Below are 21588 nucleotides of genomic sequence, written 5' to 3'. Positions count from 1 at the left end.
AGGTAGGTTTAGTTTCTCCCTGTCTCTGACCCACACTCCATTACAGTAGGTGGCGGTAATGCACCAAAACGTTGGACGCTCACTGCTGATTAAACCGACCAACAAGAGGTACGTACAAAATAATACGATATGCTCTGAGACCAGATTGCAGCAAACCACTGAGCATCGTCGACTTCATTCACGTAGGCTAAATTAGAAAAACACCGAGCAGCGTCGACCTCAATTACAAATTGAAATAGCCCAAATTAGCTAGGTACTTGACCAAAGCATCTCAAACTAACGTTACCTAGCTAGTTTAGCTAAATGAATTGTTCTGTAATTTTCGCCGTTCAATAAGCATTAAAATACGAACTGTGGTCCTTGTTGGAATTGCGTGAGAAGAATCTCTTCCTACGGTTGTCAGTGGTTAGTTGTCTTTCGTTTCGAGGTCATCCTCACCAGTGTGTATCGAGTTAGCTAACGTTACAGCACGCTTTTTAGAGACTGTAGGCTTGACTAGGTAGCTAACTACACAACTCGCTAACAATTTAGCTAACGTTTGTTGAAAGTCGTCTCCAGTTGGAAAAGAGCAGACATGAAGAATCTTCCGTATTTCTGCCGGGGGGAAGTCGTTCGAGGATTCGGGCGAGGAAGCAAAGAACTAGGGATTCTCACAGGTAATGTTAAACGTAGCTAACAGTATCATCTAAATATGTTTGATTGTGTTAACGTTATGCTTCACCGGCATGTGATTTGATAATTATGATTTGACTTCACTGCTTAGATAGCTAACGTTACTGCTGTTGGCAGCTAGTTAGAGATTATATAGGCCTTGTATCGCGCTAGCACTTTAGCTAGCTAGTTAATTTAGTATTTTAGCTGGCTCTACTATGACAGAAAATAATTTAAAAGGGCAAACAGTAAAACAAATCCATGCGCGAAACAGTTAACTAACTACAGGTATACAACGGGTGGGTCTAATCCTGAATGCTGATTGGTTAAAAGCGCGTTCCAGCCGGTGTCTATTCCACAAATGACCACTGGCTAAATCTATGACGTTAAAATGCTTATTTACTCTGTTCCATCTGACTGCGCAATCCACTGTCCTTTTATTTTTTAATATTTATTTAATTTAACCTTTTATTTAACTAGGCAAGTGTGTAAAGAACTAAGTTACTTATTAACAATGACGCTTACACCAGCCAAACCCAGACGACGCTGGGCCAATTGTGCGCCGCCCTATGGGACTCCCAATCACGGCCGGTTGTGATACAGCCTGGATTATCGACCCAGGCAGGGAAGTAAAAACTTGGTCTCCACTATAGAAAGCATCTAGACATTCTCACATTTCTTTTAGACTAGCATTTAGTTTAACGGCTGCGATTTGTATAAACTTTACTGTCTGTTTCTCCGACATTTGCAACATTGTTTCAATATTAAAATTCGGTCTCCAACTGTCGCATAGTAATGAACATGTAGGGGTCGGGACGAGCGAGTCAGGCTGCGTTTCTCAGTCAGTCGACATCACGAATCAGTTCATTTTTATGGATATATATATATATACAAAATGTCCATAAAAAATGTTAAACTAAGTGCAGCTGGTTTGCAGTCTTTCCAGCTTCAGTTTGACGTTTGTGTTAGCCGTGTTGTTAGCTAGCTCCTCTGAACAGTGTCCTAACGAGAGAGCACTTTTTCTATGCCTGGCGAAATCGTGCCTCCATTGTTAAATGTCACTAGAAAACAGTTTAAACAAATACAGCTACTACTGTAGTGTATAGCTAGCAAGCAAGGGTTAAGAACGTTGCCAGACAGTATGGCAATGGAAAAACAAAGACTGAATGACTGGGTCGCATCTCTCAACCGAACCGACAGAACGAACAAGCAGCCGGCTTGGGTAGCAACCCTAGATTTGTGTCGGGACTATATATTGTGGAAGGATGAAATTATATGAATAAAATATAGCTTTTGATGAAAATGTCAACCATATTTGAATATGTTGTTAACCCGTATTATAAAAGGGATAATTCCCGAGAAGCCATGGCAAACGTGCCAATATATCCTCCAAACACCGGCTTCTGGGGCATTATCACTTAATGAACGAACTAGATAAGTTATCTTACCTAGCCAAGTTGCACTATTTTACTAGCTAGCTAGTGGACTTGCCTGAAACATTTGACATGTTAAAGGTACACTACATAACCAAGAGGATGAGGACACCCCTTCAAATTAGGGGATTCTGCTATTTCAGCTGCACCTGTTGCTGACAGGTGTATAAAATCTTGCACACAGCCGCGCAATCTCCATAGACAGACATTGGCAGTAGAATGGCCGTAGGCATCATAGGATGCCATCTTTGCAACAAGTCAGTCACATTTCTGCCCTGCTAGAGCTGCCTCAGTCAACAGTAACGCTTCGAACACACCGACTGTGTCATTGCGTTTCGATACACCAGAAGTACATTCATTTCCAATGGAACGCTGCATTTGCCTTGCAGCATTGCGTTGCAGTGCGTTCTGTGTGGTGCATACGTTCGATAAATCGAACGTATGCATCAAATTGTATGAGTGGACTTGACAGAAAGTAGCAAAATATGAATGTAGATTTTTTTTTGCACACACATTCAGTAAAAATTTGTGATTACATAAAAACAGTTTCATTGCATAATTTCTTTACATTTTTTATAAATTTATTTGCCAAGTATATTATTTATTCGATGACATCCTCAAATTAATTGTGAGAGCCTATAATATAATTTCCCTCAAATGCAGTTTTGGAGCGAAATGCAATAATAAATAGTAAAGATAGGCAGAGTAGGCTCTTTCAACAATGAGACCAACGACCACCTCATTGGCTAGGTTAGCAAGCTAGGTTAGCTAGCTAACGCTAACTAGCCACATCTAGCACAAGCTCACTACTAAACTGACCTGGCAATCCTACTATCGTGAACACTTGTCTCCAAGCAGCATTTTTTGTGTTTATGTCCCTGTAGCTGTCAGCAGTTGTGTCAAAAAGACACGGTTTTGAGGATACTGCGAAAATTATTCTCTCCTCCATGTGTCCAACCGCATGCGACCATTTGCAAAAGGTACCTGCATCAGTATAGTTGCCTAGCTGCGCAAAATGTTATGCAGCAGTGATGCAATGACGCAGTCGGTGTGTTCGAAGCGTAAGTGCTGTTATTGTGAAGTGGAAACGTCTAGGGGCAACAACGGCTCAGCTGCGAAGTGATAAGCCACACAAGCTCACAGAACGGGACCGCTGAAGCGGGTAGCGTGTAAAAATTGCCTATCCTCGGTTACAACACTCACTACCGAGTTCCAAACTGCTTCTGGAAGCAACGTCATCACAAGAACTGTTCGTCGGGAGTGTCATGAAATGGTTTTCCATGGCCGAGACCTGTTTCTGAAGACAAGCGTCGGCTGTAGTGGTGTAAAGCTCACCGCCGTTAGACTCTGAAGCAGTGGCAACGCATTCTCTGGAGTGATGAATCACGCTTCACCATCTGGCAGTCCGATGGACGAATCTGGTTTTGGCGGATGCTAGGAGAACAGTACCTGCCCAATGCATAGTGCTAACTGCAAAGTTTGGTGGAGGAATAATTGTATTTTTTTCATTGTTCTGGCTAGGCCCATTAGTTCCAGTGAAGGGAAATCTTAACGCTACAGCATAAAATGACATTCTGTACGATTCTGTGCTTCCAACTTTGTGGTAACAGTTTGGGGAAGGCCCTTTCCTGTTTCATCATGACAATGCATGACAAAACAAAGTGAGGTCCATATATAAATGGTTTGTCAATCGGTGTGGATGAACTTGACTGGCCTACACAGAGCCCTGACGTCAACCCCATCGGACACCTTTGAGATGAATTGGAACGCCGACTGCGAGCCAGGCCATCGGTGCCCGACCTCACTAACGCTCTTGTGGTGGAATGGAAACAAGTCTGCAGCAATGTTCCATCATCTAGTGGAAAGCCTTCCCAGAAGAGTGGAAGCTGTTATAGCAGCAAAGGGGGGACCAACTCCATATTAATACCCATGAGTTTGGAATGAGATGTTCGAAGAGCAGGTGTTAACATACTTTGGCTATGTAGTGTACTTAGCTACCTTTCTTAACGTCTTAGATGTAAAGTCCCCAATTTAGGGGACCTGCATGGTTCTGGTACCGATTCTGATTGACATTTTCACTTAAATCGATCTGTGGAGACCATAGATTGCAATGGCTTCTATTGAGTGATAGCCCTGGTTCTCATGGACACAATAGTATATTTTTAGCACCTGTATGACATAGGATGCAAAACCACTTGAAGCTATTGCTTCGAACATACCGACTGGGTCATTGCGTTTCGATACACCAGAAGTACATTCATTTCCAATGGAACGCTGCGCTTGCCTTGCAGCATTGTGTTGCAGAGGCAGTTGCAGTGCGTTCTGTTATCGAAGGTATGCATCAAATTGTATGCGTAGACTTGACAGAAAGTAGCAAAATGTGAATGTTGAATTTTTGTTGCACACATCCAGTAAGAAAAATGTGGGATTACATAATAAAAACAGTTTGACTGGAGAATTCTTTTTAAAAAATTATTCATTTATTTGCCAAGTATATTAATTATTCGATGACATCCACAAATGAATTGTGAGAGCCTATAATATATTTCCCTCAAATGCAGTTTTGGCGCGAAATGCAATAATAAATAGTCAAGATAGCAGAGTAGGCTCTTTCAACAATGAGACCAACGTTGAGGAAGGTGGTCTTGATCGCGGTGTTGGGCCGGGACCAGCCCCGCCGAAAGCGCAGGTCTGTGTGGGTCCAGAGATGGTTAAAGTCCCGAAAGCAGGCAGGGTAGTAACACCGTCTCATTCAAGAGCTTCGAATGTTTGGAGAGGAATTCCGAAGTTACTTTCGTCTGGACCGAAGCCAGTTCGATCACCTGCTCCAGATGGTTGGAGCCAGGATCGCCCGGATGGATACCAACTACCGGGAGTCCATCAGCCCAGTAGAACGCCTGCCGATTTGTCTCCGGTAAGCTACATTCTAGTACATTTTTAAAGCCTTTGATACCATAATTGATTGATACATTGTTTTTATGTGCAACCTAGCTAGCTAAAGGGCTCTCGTTAATAGTCCCTATTTGATATCAGATGTACTTTTACAGAATGTTCATTAGGACTATAACTTTTCCCAAAGTGTGTTTATAATCCTTTTTTAATTATGCAATGTTACCAAATGAAAAGAAAGTTGAGGTGCCTTCTGCCCTGATGAAGGTAGGCTAGTCTTCTCCAGGACCCATTGTTATTCAAGACAGTTACAGTCATTCATTACATTCTTATTGGACTCACATACACTCTTAGAGAAAAAGGTTCCAAAAGTGTCCTTCTGCTTTCCCCATAGGATAACCTTTTTTGGTTCCAGGTATAACCCTTTGGGGAAAATGTTATACATGGAACCCAATAGGGTTCTACCTGGAACCAAAAAGGGATCTCTTATGGGGACAACCGGAGAACCCTTTTAAGTAGATAGTACCATTCCTTCTAAGAGTAGAGTTGGCCTGGGCTACAGTTTATTGATATAGTCATAGACTGTTTCATTGTACTGTTTCAAAGCATTGTTAATGATGGTTGAGTATTACAATATAATTAGAGCATAATAAACTGTAATGAGGTAGCTATATGAGTGTGTGTATAATAAGTGTGTATAATATGTGGGTGGAATTCAAGTTACACACAATATTGATAATTATTTAGAATTATATTTCAGATTCTTGGCGACAGGGGATTCCTACAGGACCATTGGCTTCAGCTTCCGAGTTGGACGGTCCACGGTGGCAGGCATTGTCCCCTCTGTGGCACAAGCCATTTGGGATTGTCTGGTTGGTGAATACATGCCTGTCCCCAAGGAGGAAGACTGGAGGGCCATCGCTGCCGAGTTCCTGGAGAGGTGGAATTTCCCCAACTGTCTTGGCTCCATTGACGGGAAACGTGTAGTAATCCAGGCTCCACTGTGCTCAGGTTCGCAATTCTACAACTACATGGGTACATATTCAGTTGTACTCTTGGCTGTAGTAGATGCCATCTGTTTCCGTGTTGTCGATGTTGGTCCTTACGGCAAGGGAAGTGATGGCGGGACCCTCCGGGACTCTGCCTTCGGCCAGGCACTTCAGGATGGCACCCTGGAGATTCCACCACCTGCATCACTCCCTGGAGCTGAAGACCTGGGACCTGTTCCCCACGTCGGCGACAAGGCCTTCCCTTTAAGTCCCAACCTCATGAGGCCCTACGCTGGACGCCAGCTGCCATTGCCAAAGCCTGTAAGGATCTTTAACAAATGATTGTCCAGGGTAAGGTTAGTTGTTGAATGCGTCTTTGGGATTCTGGCAGCCCGGTGGAGAATGTATTGGAGAGTGCTTGGTCTCAGCCCCTCAAATGTCGATGCCTGCGTGAAGGCCACGTGTTCTCCACAACTACCTGCAGAGGTCATTCCAGGAGCCGCTCCGGATGGAGATGGGCACACCAAATGGTTACCTACCTGATGTCACCAGGGCAGGTGCCAACAACGCCCCCAGACAGGAACTCTAGGTGAGGGAGAAGCTGACCACCTACTTCTCATCACCAGCAGGTGAAGTCCCATGGCAGTGTGGAGTGTAACTGCTCTTTTAAGAGCCCCGTAACAAAGGTTATTTTAAGAACCATCCACTGTTGTCCATAAAGTTGAATTTTTCCCCCAGATTACTTTATGTATCATTGTCTCTCTTCATTTGGAAGTTATATTTAAGTGAAATTCGGGAGTAAATACCACACCTTAACCCTTCCCTCTCCCATTAATGTCAGTATTATACACACCTGGCATGGTACATCAGGTGAGCGGGAGCACTAATTAAGGTTATAAGACATACATTTAGTTAGTATGATAACAAAGGGAAAGGGTAACCAAGGTTCCATACAAATAGTACAGTTTACCACCATGTTCACTGGCCTGACAAAATACACGTGGGAAAAAAACGAATTAGGAAGAGAATGTTTTTTTACTTTCATCTCGTCTTAGATCTGCAAAGGTGTAGGGAGGAAATAAGCAGATTAAGTCTAAATGAGATGTTAAATTATGTTTTCATAGTCAGTTGTTTATTAATAAGTATTCAAGTACAGGAAAGAACGTGACAGGTATGTGTGTTTATAAAAAATAAAAATAAAATAGAACTATTGAAAGGTGTGTGTGTGAAAAAAAAATAATATATATAATAATGAATGTGTAGCCTGTAATCTGTAAGAGAACAAGAGCATGTATTTTTGGCACAACTGCAGACAGATACAGGGACAACTCATAAAGCCTAGATGTAGTAGGGGGACTTCAGACATGCCCATAAAGAGAGAGAGGGCAGGGCACTGGAGATCTGAGGGACAGAGAGGAGAAGAGGTGTATGTGTCTCTGTCTCTGTAAAAAATGAAATACTGTGTAGCCATAACACAGCTAAACAAACAAATGGGTCATGGACCAACTTCACAAACAGTTTCGACACCCTGGTTTTCAAGTGGTTTTAAATGAAAGAAATATATTCACCTTTAGTCTCGTAAGAGACCAACAAGAGCATCTGTGGATTCTCCGGTGTATGAGTTTCAATTCAGAAATCTATGTAACACTAATAATGAATGCTATCCTAAGACTTTATAAACAAATTACTTTATGAATTTGAATTTAAACGGAACTGACGTGTGTGTGAAAAGAAAGGTACAATGAGGGAGGTCAAAACAACACCCAGACAACTCCTCTCCTCTTCCTGTCCTTCCTGTGAGCTGGTCGGCTAAATGGACTCCATCTCTGGAAGGAAAGAGAAAAACAACACACAAGCTTAACAATATGACACCATAAAAGGTGAGATATGTTAACTAAATACTGCTTGTGTAGTTAGTAGCATAAATATAGGAACAGTGTGGTAATGTTGGTAATACTTGCTGTTTACTCATGGAATTTGTATTTCAGATCAAAAGATCAATGTGACAGGCAAATATTTAGACAGCAAACTGTTGTTTTAGGATATTTTCTAACCCAGAAACAACAGCTATACATTTGCCTCCTATTAATACTTTGATCTGAAATACCAATTAACCTACATGACTATACTGTAAAAATGACCTACTTTATTTCACTGTCGCAACACTTATGACACTACCTGTGATGTGGAGAAAAACAAACGTACCCTTGAACTCGGTTTCGAAAAGCAGCTGATACATTTTAACCTTGACTGCTGCTTTTCTTTGCTGAGGCAGCCTCTTCAGGGTTGGCACCAGGCTCATGGCAAAGAGGGTCTCTTCATCCTCCTTCCTGTGAGAATCAGGTTGGGCTGCATCCCTCTCGACGGCTTGGAGGAGCCTCTGCTGAAATGAGTTGAGTGGATCTGGGGGCTGGTACCTCCGATGACGCCTGGTGTGACTGTTTCTCTCCACGGCCACATCCTGTTCAACGAGGTCCTCAGTGGTCACTTCCGTGAGGTTCATAATAATCTCAGGTGGTCCTAGATCCAGAGGTGCTTCCTCCATTTAATCTTCCATGGCTGCACCGGTGGTGTTCATACTCGTGGATGATGTAGACGTTGTAGAGGGTCTCGCTGCACCGATGGAGGCGATGGTCGCACTTTTAGGTGACGTTGAGGGTCTTGATGCACCGGTGGCAACAACACTTGTGGATGATGTAGTAGAAGGTCTGGCTGTCAAATTGCCACTCGTTGCCCTAGGCACAATAAATGGATCCAGAAAAGAATGAATGTGGCAGAAGCACCAAGGCTGCTGGCCTGAAGCTGCTGACCCAGACCTCTTCTTCTCTTTCTCTGCCCTTCTCTCTCTCTGATACCTGCCCCTGAGTCCTCTGCACTTCCTCCTACATAGACATGAACATGATAAGCCAAACCATTACCTAGCATAACTATAGTTATTTGATAGCTATCATGGACATGTCACCTACTGTACACACGGTTATCTGACCAAATTATCAAGGGTACAGTAGTATCTACCATTTCTATTAATCTAGCATACACACTCACACTCTTTCAAACATGATTATTTGGTAAAGTTATCAGGCGTAGTAACTAGCATAATTTATTTGACTTTCTTTCACACACACACCTCATTGGCTAGGCTAGCTAACGCTAACTAGCCACATCTAGCACAAGCTCACTACTAAACTGACCTGGCAATCCTACTATCGTGGACACTTGTCTCCAAGCAGCATTTTTTGTGTTTATGTCCCTGTAGCTGTCAGCAGTTGTGTCAAAAAGACACGGTTTTGAGGATACTGCGAAAATGATTCTCTCCATGTGTCCAACCGCATGTAACCATCTGCAAAAGGTACCTGCATCAGTATAGTTGCCTAGCTGCGAAGCGTAAGATGTTCTTCCTACTGCCAATCAACCCCTGGCTGAACACTGTCACTGACAAATTCAGCGATGGCCTACTTTTCTATACTCGAGGAGAGAGACAAACATAGTGAGACAGTTGTTTTACTATTAAACTCCATGCTATCATTTTAAATTTTGTGAAGCCGCTTGTTTCTGAACCAGGCTTAAGGGTAGCTAACGAGAAGGCGGGTGACTGATTAGTTACAGGCAAGCAGAAGTTGCCTGCGCGATTATCTCTGCCTGTCTGCCCACACTCATTGATGTAGGCTGTGTGGCGTGTCCTTACCACTGCTGAACAGACCAGACCCCTCGCTGCACTATGCATCTAGTGCTGCTAATAGTCTGCTTATCATAGCCTATCCAGTCCAAGCAAGTTCTAGTCACCAGTGGTCGAGAAGGCGACTCACAAGTCATGGAAATCATGTGCTAGACTCGAGTACTTCAACACTGGTCTGAATAAATTGTTTCGTTTTCAATGTTATTCAAGGAAGCTTCAAGGGATCCAACATATAATATAAGCGTCTTTTACAAGGTCCGGCAGAAATGCATTTGATGGAATGAGACTACTAAATCAAGAAGGCGACTTAGTCAAGACTACTGCCAGTTAAGTCAACCTTTTCAGACCAACAAGCAAAGCTATGGAAATACTTTTCAAGTACAGGTTGACTTGCATGTCACGACTTTGTTAGTCATTTTATTGTGGTGTAATGAGTGGGTTGGTGATCAAATGGGCACTCACTGTAGACTCATACTATTGATTAACGGAGGGCTCGACATTAAGGCTTGTCCGGGCAAGTAAAAAAAATAATACATTTGTCGGGCAACCAGAATTTAGATTTCAGTTGTCAAGTAAAAAATAAAAATAAACGCTATCAAACAATTACTCCGATCAGGCAGGGCAGTGGTGGGCATTGAGTAAATAGAATATAAAATGGGAATAGGCCATTTCAATAAATGTTATATTTCCTCAAAGCAAGAGAACAGTGTAGACGGCGCTAAGAGTCTCTCACCAAGCACCGCAAAATATCTGGTAAGAAAATGTTTTTTGTCGGATGATCTGGGCCAATAGCTCTGATTTTCTATTTTTATAGCGGACCCTCCTGTGTCTTGTCATAAGGTATGACTATGGCTTGGCCTATTAAGTCATTTAATGCATGCTAGACCTAGGCCAATTTCCATAATATACTAGTGTAACAGTTTAACTTTGCGTCCGTCCCCTCGCCCCGACCCGGGCGCGAACCAGGGACCCTCTACACACATCAACAACAGTCACCCACGAAGCATCGTTACCCATCGCTCCACAAAAGCCGCGGCCCTTGCAGAGCAAGGGGAACCACTACTTCAAGGTTTCAGAGCAAGTGACGTCACCGACTGAAAGGCTGCTAACGCGCACCACCGCTACCTAGCTAGCCATTTCACATCGGTTACACTAGCGATGTGCAACTTACCTACAACACATACGTTAACATAGGCCTAATAAGTCGGGAGGAGTTGCTCTGCAGCCGATGGTAATTAACCCATCACAAGACTCACAGCGAGGCTGGTTGACTGTGTCATTTGCACCATCTGCGCGCTTCGGCACAGATGGGCCTAGGTTACTATACATCCCTCTCGTGGAATAAGCTAATCGAAAAGATTTGGCTCCACAAAATATATATTGTCAGTCATGCTTCTTCTCATCCCACCGTTAGCATGCGAGCAAAATGCATAGCAGCCTTAAAAAAATAAATGTTTGTTAACCTTTTTTGGGATGGCCGCTAGGGGGGCAATAACATCGTCTATAGGCAAGTACAGAAAATAATTTCACATCCCCCTATGTACTTCACAAATTCACCATTTTGGCTCATGGTGTTACTGACTTTGTTTTTTTGGGGGGGGGACACAAGCTTTTACAGCTTTTGGACAAGTAAAAAAAAAAAAAAAAGTAATACGTATCTGAAGGACAAGTGGCTGAAAAAATGTATGTCAAGCCCTGTAACGTAATGTCATTTTAATGTCTCTTCTGATCAGCCAACTTCACAGACTCTGTGGTGGAGCTCCTGCCTGGCGACATCAGCACAGGAATCTACTATGGCTGGGCGTGCGTGGACACCGGGGACATCCACAAGATGGTGATGAGCATCGGCTGTAACCCTTACTACAACAACGCCAAGAAATCTATGGCAAGTCCAGCTCGCCCACCCATATAGGTTATAAAAGTATATAGGCCAATATAGTTGGCAAATATATTGGCACCCCTGCACTTCGTAAATAATTCCCTATTTCTTCTAAAATAAGTTTGAAAAATGAATAAAAAAAACTTATTGGACTCTCAAAATTGCAGAACAAATTGTATTTTTGTGAACTTAAGTTTAGAATTTATTTATTTACAGTACCAGTCAAGTTTGGAGACAGGTACTCATGCAAGGGTTTTTCTTTTACTATTTTCTACATTGTAGAATAATAGTGAAGACATAAACTATGAAATAACACATTTCGAATCATGTAGTAAGCAAACAAGTTTTAAACAAATCCAAATATATTTTAGATTCTTCAAAGTAGCCACCCTTTGCCTTGATGACAGCTTTGCAATCTCTTGGCATTCTCTCTGCCAGCTTCACGAGGAAAGCTTTTCCAACAGTCTTGAAGGAGTTCCCACATGCTGAGCACTTGTTGGCTGCTTTTCCTTCACTCTGCGGTCCAACTCATCCCTAACCATCTCATTTGGGTTGAGGTTGGGTGGTTGTGGAGGCAAGGTCATCTGATGCAGTACTTTACCGCTCTCCTCCTTGGTCAAAAAGCCCTTACACAGCCTGGAGGTGTGTTTTGGGTCATTGTCCTATTGAAAAACAAATGATAGTCCCACTAAGTGCAAACCAGATGGGATGGCGTATGGCTGTGGTAGCCACGCAGGTTAATTGTGACTTGAATTCCAAGTAACTCAGTGTCACCATCAAAGCACCCCCACACCATCACATCCCCTTCTCCAGATAGCGACTCTAGCAATTCTAGAGTTTCCTCTTGGTCCTGTATGAAGATGCGACGAAGTCAACTCAGTAAGCGGCAGAGAAATTTCTATTGTGAGTACCGTGTGTCGAAGTAGTTTAGGGTGAGCTCTAAGTCTATTGATTGACTTAGTGCCATACTGATTGGATTATGTTTAATGTCTATTGCTGTGTTCATTTTGTTGTAGTGTCTGATAATGGGTTAGGTTATTCTAAAGGTATTTGAATTGGGAATGAGTACACGCCTAGGGTTATTTCATTTTCAACCCAAGACCACCCCTTTTTAGACCACTATCAACCAGACTTTACCCTGATTATGAAAAGGGTGTGTTACTTTGGAGGCTCTGCCGAGATACCTTTATCATTACCCTGTACTTGTAAATTCAGCAAAAAAAGAAACAGGACCCTGTCTTTCAAAGATAATTCCAAAACTTCACAGATCTTCATTATAAAGGGTTTAAACACTGTTTCCCATGCTTGTACAATGAACAATTAATGAACAAGACACTAACCGCTTACAGACAGACGGCAGGCAATTTAACGTCACAGTTATGAAAACTTAGGACACTAAAGAGGCCTTTATACTGACTCTGGAAAAACACCAAAAGAAAGATGACCAGGGTCCCTGCTCATCTGCGTGAACGTGCCTTAGGCATGCTGCAAGGAGGCATGAGGACTGCAGATGTGGCCAGGGCAATACATTGCAATGTCCGTACTATGAGACGCCTAAGACGGCGCTACAGGACAGACAGCTGATCGTCCTCGCAGTGGCAGACCACGTGTAACAACACCTGCACAGGATCGGTACATCCGAACATCACACCTGTGGGACAGGTACAGGATGGCAACAACAACTGCCCGAGTTACACCAGGTATGCACAATCCCTCCATCGGTGCTCAGACTGTCCACAATAGGCTGAGGCTGGACTGGGGGCTTGTAGGCCTGTTGTAAGGCAGGTCCTCACCAGACATCACCGGCAACAACATCGCCTATGGGCACAAACCCACTGTCGCTGGACCAGACAGGACTGGCAAAATGGGCTCTTCACTGACGAGTCGCGGTTTTGTCTCCCCAGGGGTGATGGTCGGATTCTCACTTATCGTCAAAGGAATGAGCGTTTCACCGAGGCCTGTACTCTGGAGCGGGATCGATTTGGAGGTAGACGATCCGTCATGGTCTGGGGCGGTGTGTCACAGCATCATCGGACTGAGCTCATTGCAGGCAATCTCAACGCTGTGCGTTACAGGGAAGACCTCCTCCCTCATGTGGTACCCTTCCTGCAGGCTCATCTTGACATGACCCTCCAGCATGACAATGCCACCAGCCATACTGCTCGTTCTGTGCTTGATTTCCTGGAAGACAGGAATGTCAGTGTTCTGCCATGGCCAGCGAAGAGCCCGGATCTCAATCCCATTGAGCACGTCTGGGACCTGTTGGATCGGAGGGTGAGGGTTAGGGCCATTCCCCCCCAGAACTGTCCGGGAACTTGCAGGTGCCTTGGTGGAAGAATGGGGTAACCTCTAGGAGATGCACTGCAGTACTTAATGCAGCTGGTGGCCACACCAGATACTGACTGTGATTTTGACCCCCCCCCCCCTTTGTTCAGGGACACATTATTCCATTTCTGTTAGTTACATGTCTGTGGAACTTGTTCAGTTTGTCTGTTGTTGAATCTTATGTTCATACAAATATTTACACATGTAAAGTTTGCTGAAAATAAATGCAGTTGACAAGTGAGAGGACATTTATTTTGTTGCTGTGTTTATCTAATAACCAGTCAAGTGAGACGACAACAATGGAGGGCAGCCCCTGTCAAATGCTGCTGCACAGGTGGTGCGTTGACGAGAATATAGATACAGCAAGTAGGCCCAGAGTAGACGCGCTGTCAGCCAGTCACACATCTCACTCGCCTGAAGAGTGAGGCAGCAGCAAATCCCCACAAGGTCATAGAGGCTAACTGGATTCACAAGCACAAGGGAAAAGGGAAAGGCGCCCAGTAACGGAGCAGCAGGCAGTGCCCCAGACCTATGACTAGCTCTACCTTATCTGCGTCATCTAACCTGCCAACCTTTCCCTTTCCCTAATACATTTTAAAATAAGACTAACATAACAAAATGTGGATAAAGTCAAGGGGTTTGAATACTTTCCGAAGTCACTGTATAAGGAAATTCTAAGGTTTCCTTGGAGTCTCTCGTGAAGAAACATCATCTGGCAAAGCTTGCTTTCCGTTGCCCACCACTGCACTAAATACGGGCCGCTCTAGCATTGGAACTCCCTCTCCAAAAGCGCGTGCGCACTCAAGGCAAGCGCAAAGATTGTGCTTGTTCATCTAGTTCCGTTGAGGTATGAAGCATAGGCCCTGCAATGTAGTAAGACTTAACTACCAGAGGTCTGAACTGTTTAAAAAAATATATATATATATATAAATGGGGGGGGGGTACCCTGTTTTAAAGGTTGCGACTGATTGTTATTGAATGTGTATGGTGGATGACGCCGTTTTTAATTTGATTGTCTTGGTGCCATACTGATTGATTTATGTTTAACTGCTATTGAATGTCTATTTATTGGTGTTGCTTGTCCATAGAATTCCTCAAATGAGAAATTTTGCTATGTGCATTTTGTTGTAGTGTGTCTAACAGATCATGTTATACTAACAGTATTTGAATACAGCTGCACCATCGAGAGCATCCTGAGGGGTTGCATCACTGCCTGGTATGGCAACTGCTCGGCCTCCGACCGCAAGGCACTACAGAGGGTAGTGCGTACGGCCCAGTACATCACTGGGGCCAAGCTTCCTGCCATGCAGGACCTCTATACAAGGCAGTGTCAGAGGAAGGCCCTAAAAATTGTCAGACTCCAGCCACCCTGGTCATAGACTGTTCTCTCTGCTACTGCACGGCAAGCGGTACCGGATCGCCAAGTCTAGGTCCAAGAGGCTTCTAAACGGCTTCTATCCCCAAGCCGCAAGACTCCTGAACATGTAATCAAATGGCTACCCAGACTATTTGCATTGCCCCCCCTCTTTTACACTGCTGCTACTCTGTTTATGATCTATGCATAGTCACTTTAATAACTCTACCTACATGTACATATTACCTCAACTAACCGGTGTCCCCACACATTGACTCTGTAGCGGTACCCCCCTGTCTATAGTCTTTCTATTGTTATTTTACTGCTGCTCTTTAATTACTTACTACTTCTATTTCTTATTTGGTTTTTATATATATTTTTAAACTACATTGTTGGTTTAAGGGCTTGTAAGTAAGCATTTCACCTATTGTAGTCGGCGCATGTGACTAATACACTTTGATTTGAAATGTGGGTTATTTAATTTTAGACCCTCGACCACTAACAACCAGATTCACCCTGGTTAGGATAAGGTGTTACCTATGTTTGTGTCTTGTGGTTGAGTGTTGACATTTTATTGATTGACGTGTATTACAGGAGACTCATGTGATCCACACGTTTAAAGACGATTTCTATGGACAGATCCTCAGTGTAGTCCTGGTGGGATACATCCGTCCAGAGAGGAGCTATGACTCACTTGGTAAGAGTGAGTACTGGTGTACACACACACGCTCCTCCATCCTTGTACACACACAGCCATCCTCAGACTTAAGGCCACACATTCTCACCCCTTCTCTGTGTTTGCAGATGCCCTTATAGCAGCGATCAACAATGACATTGAGGAGGCCAAAAGAGAGCTGGACCTCCCAGAACACCTCAAACTCAAAAAGGACAACTTCTTCAGAGCCTCTGCCAGCTCGTCCATGACGTCGTCCAACAAGATCATGAAGGACCATTGACATCTGATCATGCAACACGTTGTTCACTCTCGCATTGCTCATCACTCGGTAAAGTCGGTGTCACAAGTATCCATCCAAATGTAATTCTTCACTAGGCCTAGTGACCTGGCCGACAGAGGCCTTGCTTGTATTTTAGTGTGGCGCAAACATGAACCACTGAAGTTAAGGAGTGCCACGATTACTTCATCAAAAAGAGTCAAGTGATTTTTCCAAACACTGCTTTGGGTGTTTTCCATTGCAGTTTGAATGACTGGGTGGTTGACAACTAATGGGCTCTCCTGTCTGTTATGCTCTTTCTCTCGCGCTCTTTCTTTCTCTTTCTTTTACTCTCTCTTTTTCTTTCTCTCTTTCTTTCTCTCTCTCATATATATATATATATATATATATATATACAGCCAATATGTTACTTTTTCAATCCTCAGCCAGATTCTATCCTCACAACAAATCTACAGTCATTGTATCCGACCTGAAGTTACATTAGGCTCTCCTGTCTGTTATGCTCTTTCTCTCGCGCTCTTTCTGTCGCGTTCTTTCTCTTTCTTTTACTCTCTCTTTTTCTTTCTCTCTTTCTTTCTCTCTCTCATATATATATATATATATGTATATATACTGCCAATATGTTACTTTTTCAATCCTCAGCCAGATTCTATCCTCACAACAAATCTACAGTCATTGTATCCGACCTGAAGCTACATTAGACTACGGTCGTGTTCATTAGGGCACATAACCAAATACACTTCAGCATTGGACAAGTTTGGTGCCTAATGACATGATCCTGGTAATGTGCAACTCCAGGAATTGAATGTGTGTTGAGAGGAGCCCTGTGCCACCAAACCCACTGCTAAAGGTGGCACCCTAGTGGTTAGAGCGTTGGTCAAGTAACTGAAAGCTGCTGGTTCAAATAACTGAGCAGATGAGGTGAACAATCTGTTGGTGCCCTTAAGCAAGGCACTTAACCCTCACTTGCTCCAGGGACGCTGTACTAATATGGCTGTCCCTGGTAAACACTGTTCCCTGCACCTATCCAGCGTATGTGACAAAATGTCCTTTTGAAATTAATGGTAATTTTGTATCATTTAGAATTGGTGTTCAGTCTCATGACTTTGCACTTAGTTTTTCCTCCTTTTCATATTCGGGTGTATTCAAAATGTCTGCCTTGAAGCAGAGAAGTCCTCAATATCTTGCATTTGATCTAGGCTAAATAGTTGCATTATACACAGCACTGCATTATTTTATTTGAGAAACTGATGTTCTTATTTGACCTAAACAAACTGCATGGTTGGCTAAAGACATGCTTGAATGCAGCTTCAGTTTTCAGATTTTCTTAATTTGTATAGTTCCTCATTGGTCAAATCCAGCATTCTCCCACCCCAGCAATGAGGGCCGTTTTATTTAACGCTAAAGATCTGTCTGAATTTTTTTTAATGGGTCCACTTAACTACGTTGAAAGTTTCCCGCATTTTTTTGTGTCCAGAATTTTGTTTTTACTGACTAAACCTTGTTTGGACCCTCATTCCACTGAGATGGTATACGAGAAGACTGAAGCCTTGTTCACACTGCAGGCCTTAGTGCTCAAATCAGTTTTGGTTTTCAAATCCGTTTTGGAGTACGGACTGTCCAAACAGCAAGTTACAAGTGACCAAATCAGATTTGTGTGTTCAGACCGCAGTCATTTGCTGACATGGCTCCGCAAGTTGTTACTATGACAGCGGGTGCGTTAGCAGTGGGGTAGGCTAATTGGTGTTGGTGCTCATGCTTCCTACCACTCAGAAGTTGTGTAGCAAGCTGAGGTGACACCAATGCCTGCCATGAACATTTCCCAGTTGCTTTGAATGTTCAAAATCAGTGCATGAACACTTTTAAAAGCTCAAAGGATAAGATGATCCAACTTTCAAAACAAGTCCTTTTTGGCTAGCCCCAGCAGTCAACTAGGTAGCTCTTTAGTGTTCTAGCACATTTACTAATTTGTTTGTAAACCATTAAGCTAGTTAGCTACATGTTCTTGTCAAAACCGCCAACCGAGTAGTTGGCAAGCAACACACCAAATAAGTGTTTAAAAAAAGAGGGCAAGTACATCAGATTTGACTGTTCAGACAAGTCGCATGGCCCGGAATCAGATTTGTAGCTGATTTCAAACCACCTATGAAGGTTTGAAATGTGGCTTCAAATATCTGATTCCCTGTGTGCTTTTGGGCTGTTCAGACTGTAGGGGGGGAAAAAGCTTTTCAAATCGGATATGCAAAAAACAAAATGGATTTGAGTCACTTCAAACTGCCAATATGAACAAGGCTTGAGTCCAAGGCTCTGATTCTCTGCAGATGAATGTGGTGGGCATGTGGGCGTTTTTCTTTCTTTGTGTCATTTCGTCAGAGGACAAAGTGGACAGTGTCGAGCATATACATAACACTTTATAATAAGTTGTTCAAAATGAATTGTGAGCTCATGTGATTTGAGATTTTAATGTATTTGAGAGACACTGTTCCTCTGCCATACTTTTGGCAGAGGAAACAATATGGCTGGTGTTATTAATATATTCATGTTTACGTAGACCAAATCTGTGAATACGATTCTATATTCCCTGTCCCTACCCCCCCCCATGTTCCTCTTCAGATTTTGACCTTTGTTCCTTTAAAAAATACGTCATGGCCTTTTTTTATTGCAGGATACCATAAATTCCCCTCCACCCATACCCAGAAAATGTACTGGGGTAAGCAATTGATATGCATAAGTAAATGGTATTCAACAATGACGTATTGAAAGCTATGCAATGTGGGATGGGGATCGGTCTCTACCATTTAAAAGGCCAGAGGGGAAGGTTTTCTCTTGGTTAATTTATGGTTACTGTTTAGTTAGAACACGGACTCGGCACCAGTTGTCGAGGGATTTTTGTGTTCCCCAGACCTTATATGCCTGAGTGGTTAGCAGTACTATACCTTAGTACCACAGAAGGACATAGACCAACATATACATACGGTTTCTCAAACTTATACACAGCAGAATCTGTGTTAATGTTAACCCAGTGTGCTCATTGTCTGTCTTATCTGACTTTCCCTGTCATTAGCCTGTGCAGGGTTTCCCAAACTTGGTCCTGGGCCCCCCCTGGTACACTTATCATGCAATGCTAGCTATCGCCATAGTAGTGTAGTCATGGGTGCCTCCTGGGAGGGGTAAGAATGTGCTGAAGCCCCTTCGAGAGCCTAGCACCCCCAAGAAATATTGTATTATTACAGACAACACTACACAATGACCGTGAATTTTTTTTTGGTGCCACCACTATAAACCTACAATATACTGTAAGAGAACATGACTCAACAAGGGCCATTCTAATGTTTCTCTGTTTCCCCCAGCTCCAGTGTTCTGTTTTTTAATGGTATTACTCTGAAGGCCAGGGTTGTGTTCATCAGGTCAGTAGCTGGTTTATTAATATGTTTTTGATTTATGTGGCTCTTCATCTGGTCATACCCCTATTGAAATGTTTCCCCGTGATTTCAGGTTTTGGTAGGACTACAGCTGTGTCTGGTTGTGTTTGTCCTCTATGTACATAACTGTCTATAAATCAGATGTTCTATAAATCAGTGCAGCTAGAAGTGCTCATTAAACTGTCAAAACAACATGGCTTATATTTGATCAAGTACTAGGCACTAGTGTTGGCTTAGGCAACTGTACTCAGAGGCATCTGTTAGTAATACTAGTAGGCTTGCTCTCCAGTTTGGCGCCAAACCACAACCCTGAGCCAACATTATCTCATATTAAACAAGGGGAACATCTAGCTCAGTCGAGACCTTGCTTAGTAGAATCAGACCAATGTCATTAACCAGGGTCATCTGCTTCTTCTCCCACTATTCTTTCACTTGTATTCTGCTTTTATAAAGAAACTAAGTGTAGGATGGCAGAATGGCCTGTTCCCAAAATGTGCTTTAGCTGGATAAGAAACATCCTTGTAAATAATTGATATGCTTTCCAAGAATTTACCCAAATCAAATCAAATCAACCTCCAATACAATGTTATTTTCTAGTCCTTTCAGCTGTGATTGCATACATTTGACTGTTGTAAGAAATCATGGAATTCTGTAGTTATTGAAGCATCATGTCATAGCTTTGGATTTTTTTTTAAAGCAGCAAATGTAACTGTTTTGTCTTTTCCCAGTTAACCATGGGTCTGTGTTCAGGGACCAGTCGTATGTGTTGGGCTCGTTCATAATCCTTCTGTCCTGCTACTGTATGATCCTGCCCGACGTTGTATTCTTATTAAAACATGTTCAAAGATGCAACTGTCAAGTTTTCTCCCACTCCTTGCGCAACCTCACTCCGGTTTCAGTGCTATTATAGATTTTAAGGTTGTGTCTAGTAGAACATTTCTGCCTCATAGGAAATTAGGTTGTCGCAAGCATACTGAATAAAAATCACATTTGAAAGATTTGACTGAATTAACATAAGAATCAGTCAATTTAAATAAATAAATTACGCCATAATCTATGAGATTTCACATGACTGGGCAGATGTGTAGCCAATGGAGGGCATAGGCCCAACCAATGGGGAGCCAATCAGAATGAATTTTTCCCCACAAAAGGGCTTGCTGTTTAATCAGAATCTTGATTTGCCACACCTGTCAGGTGGATGGATCATCTTGGCAAAGGAGAAATGCTCACTAATGTGGTTGTGCACAAAATTTCCCATACCCAGAATAATGTGTAAATTCAGAGATATACATTTAATGACTGACAAAAATCTCAATGGATTGTGCCCAGCTTCTTGTAGCCACTGGCCTTAGTCTGGGGTAAACCGGTGCTGCATTGGAGCACGTGCGGAGGAACAGGAAGACAGCGGAACCCGGGGCTGACACCAGGAGCATGGGGGCCATGATGAAGCGCTTGGGATGCTCCTCGGAGCTGCCCCGGAACACAAAGTTCACCCCAAAGAACGACACAGTGGGGAGGTTAGGGGTCAGGGAGTAGTCGTCACAGAATGTATAGTGCTTTGATAATTTTGCAAGGTTGTAACTTGAAATATAAAGCATGTTGCCTAGAGCACAATTGTATGCAATATACAGCTTGGCTTAGACCTAGGGTTAGATTCCATCAAATTTGGGCTAGCCGACACAAGCATAGATGTTTTGTTGACGGTGTCAAGGTGGAACTGCACTGAGTTAGAATACCTCATGACAAGTTGCAGACCATACTATTTACTAAGGGTTTTCCTCTATATTTTTTGTAGCCGTCTATTAAACACCACAAACACATGCTGGCACTAAGACCGCTCTCAACAAACTGTATAGGGACGTAAGCAAACAAGGAAATGCACATCCAGAGGCGGTGCTTCTCGTTGCCGGTAATTTTAATACAGGGAAACTGAAATCCGTTTTATCTCATTTTTACCAGAATGTCACCTGTGCAACTAGTGGCAACAAAACCCTCCACTAACAGAAACGTATACAAG

The 21588-nt window shown here is 43.0% G+C and overlaps 1 protein-coding gene across 4 annotated transcripts; it reads left to right on the top strand.

Annotated features, from left to right (window-relative positions):
* The first annotated feature begins 140 nt into the window (after positions 1–140).
* On the top strand, positions 141–20423 carry LOC139545685 (riboflavin kinase-like). Of its 4 annotated transcripts, XR_011669112.1 has the most exons (5): positions 143–656; positions 11372–11523; positions 15791–15893; positions 16001–16424; positions 16634–20423. XR_011669112.1 is itself a non-coding variant. In XM_071353707.1 (4 exons), exons 1-4 carry the CDS (start codon positions 575–577, stop codon positions 16150–16152), a joined length of 489 nt encoding a protein of 162 aa, XP_071209808.1. In that variant the 5' UTR covers positions 143–574; the 3' UTR covers positions 16153–16624. The 4 variants fall into 4 exon arrangements, 3 of the variants coding, with proteins under 3 accessions (XP_071209807.1, XP_071209808.1, XP_071209809.1); XM_071353707.1 differs by lacking the exon at positions 16634–20423 and having other exon boundaries at positions 16001–16624; XM_071353708.1 differs by lacking the exons at positions 143–656; positions 16634–20423 and adding an exon at positions 8257–8354 and having other exon boundaries at positions 16001–16627.
* The last annotated feature ends 1165 nt before the right edge of the window (positions 20424–21588 follow it).

This window comes from Salvelinus alpinus, chromosome 19 (genome assembly GCF_045679555.1).
Source record: "Salvelinus alpinus chromosome 19, SLU_Salpinus.1, whole genome shotgun sequence".
NCBI classification, from domain to species: Eukaryota; Metazoa; Chordata; class Actinopteri; order Salmoniformes; family Salmonidae; genus Salvelinus; species Salvelinus alpinus.
Note: the sequence above shows the minus strand (reverse complement) of the source record. Positions and strands in the feature narration are given on the sequence as shown.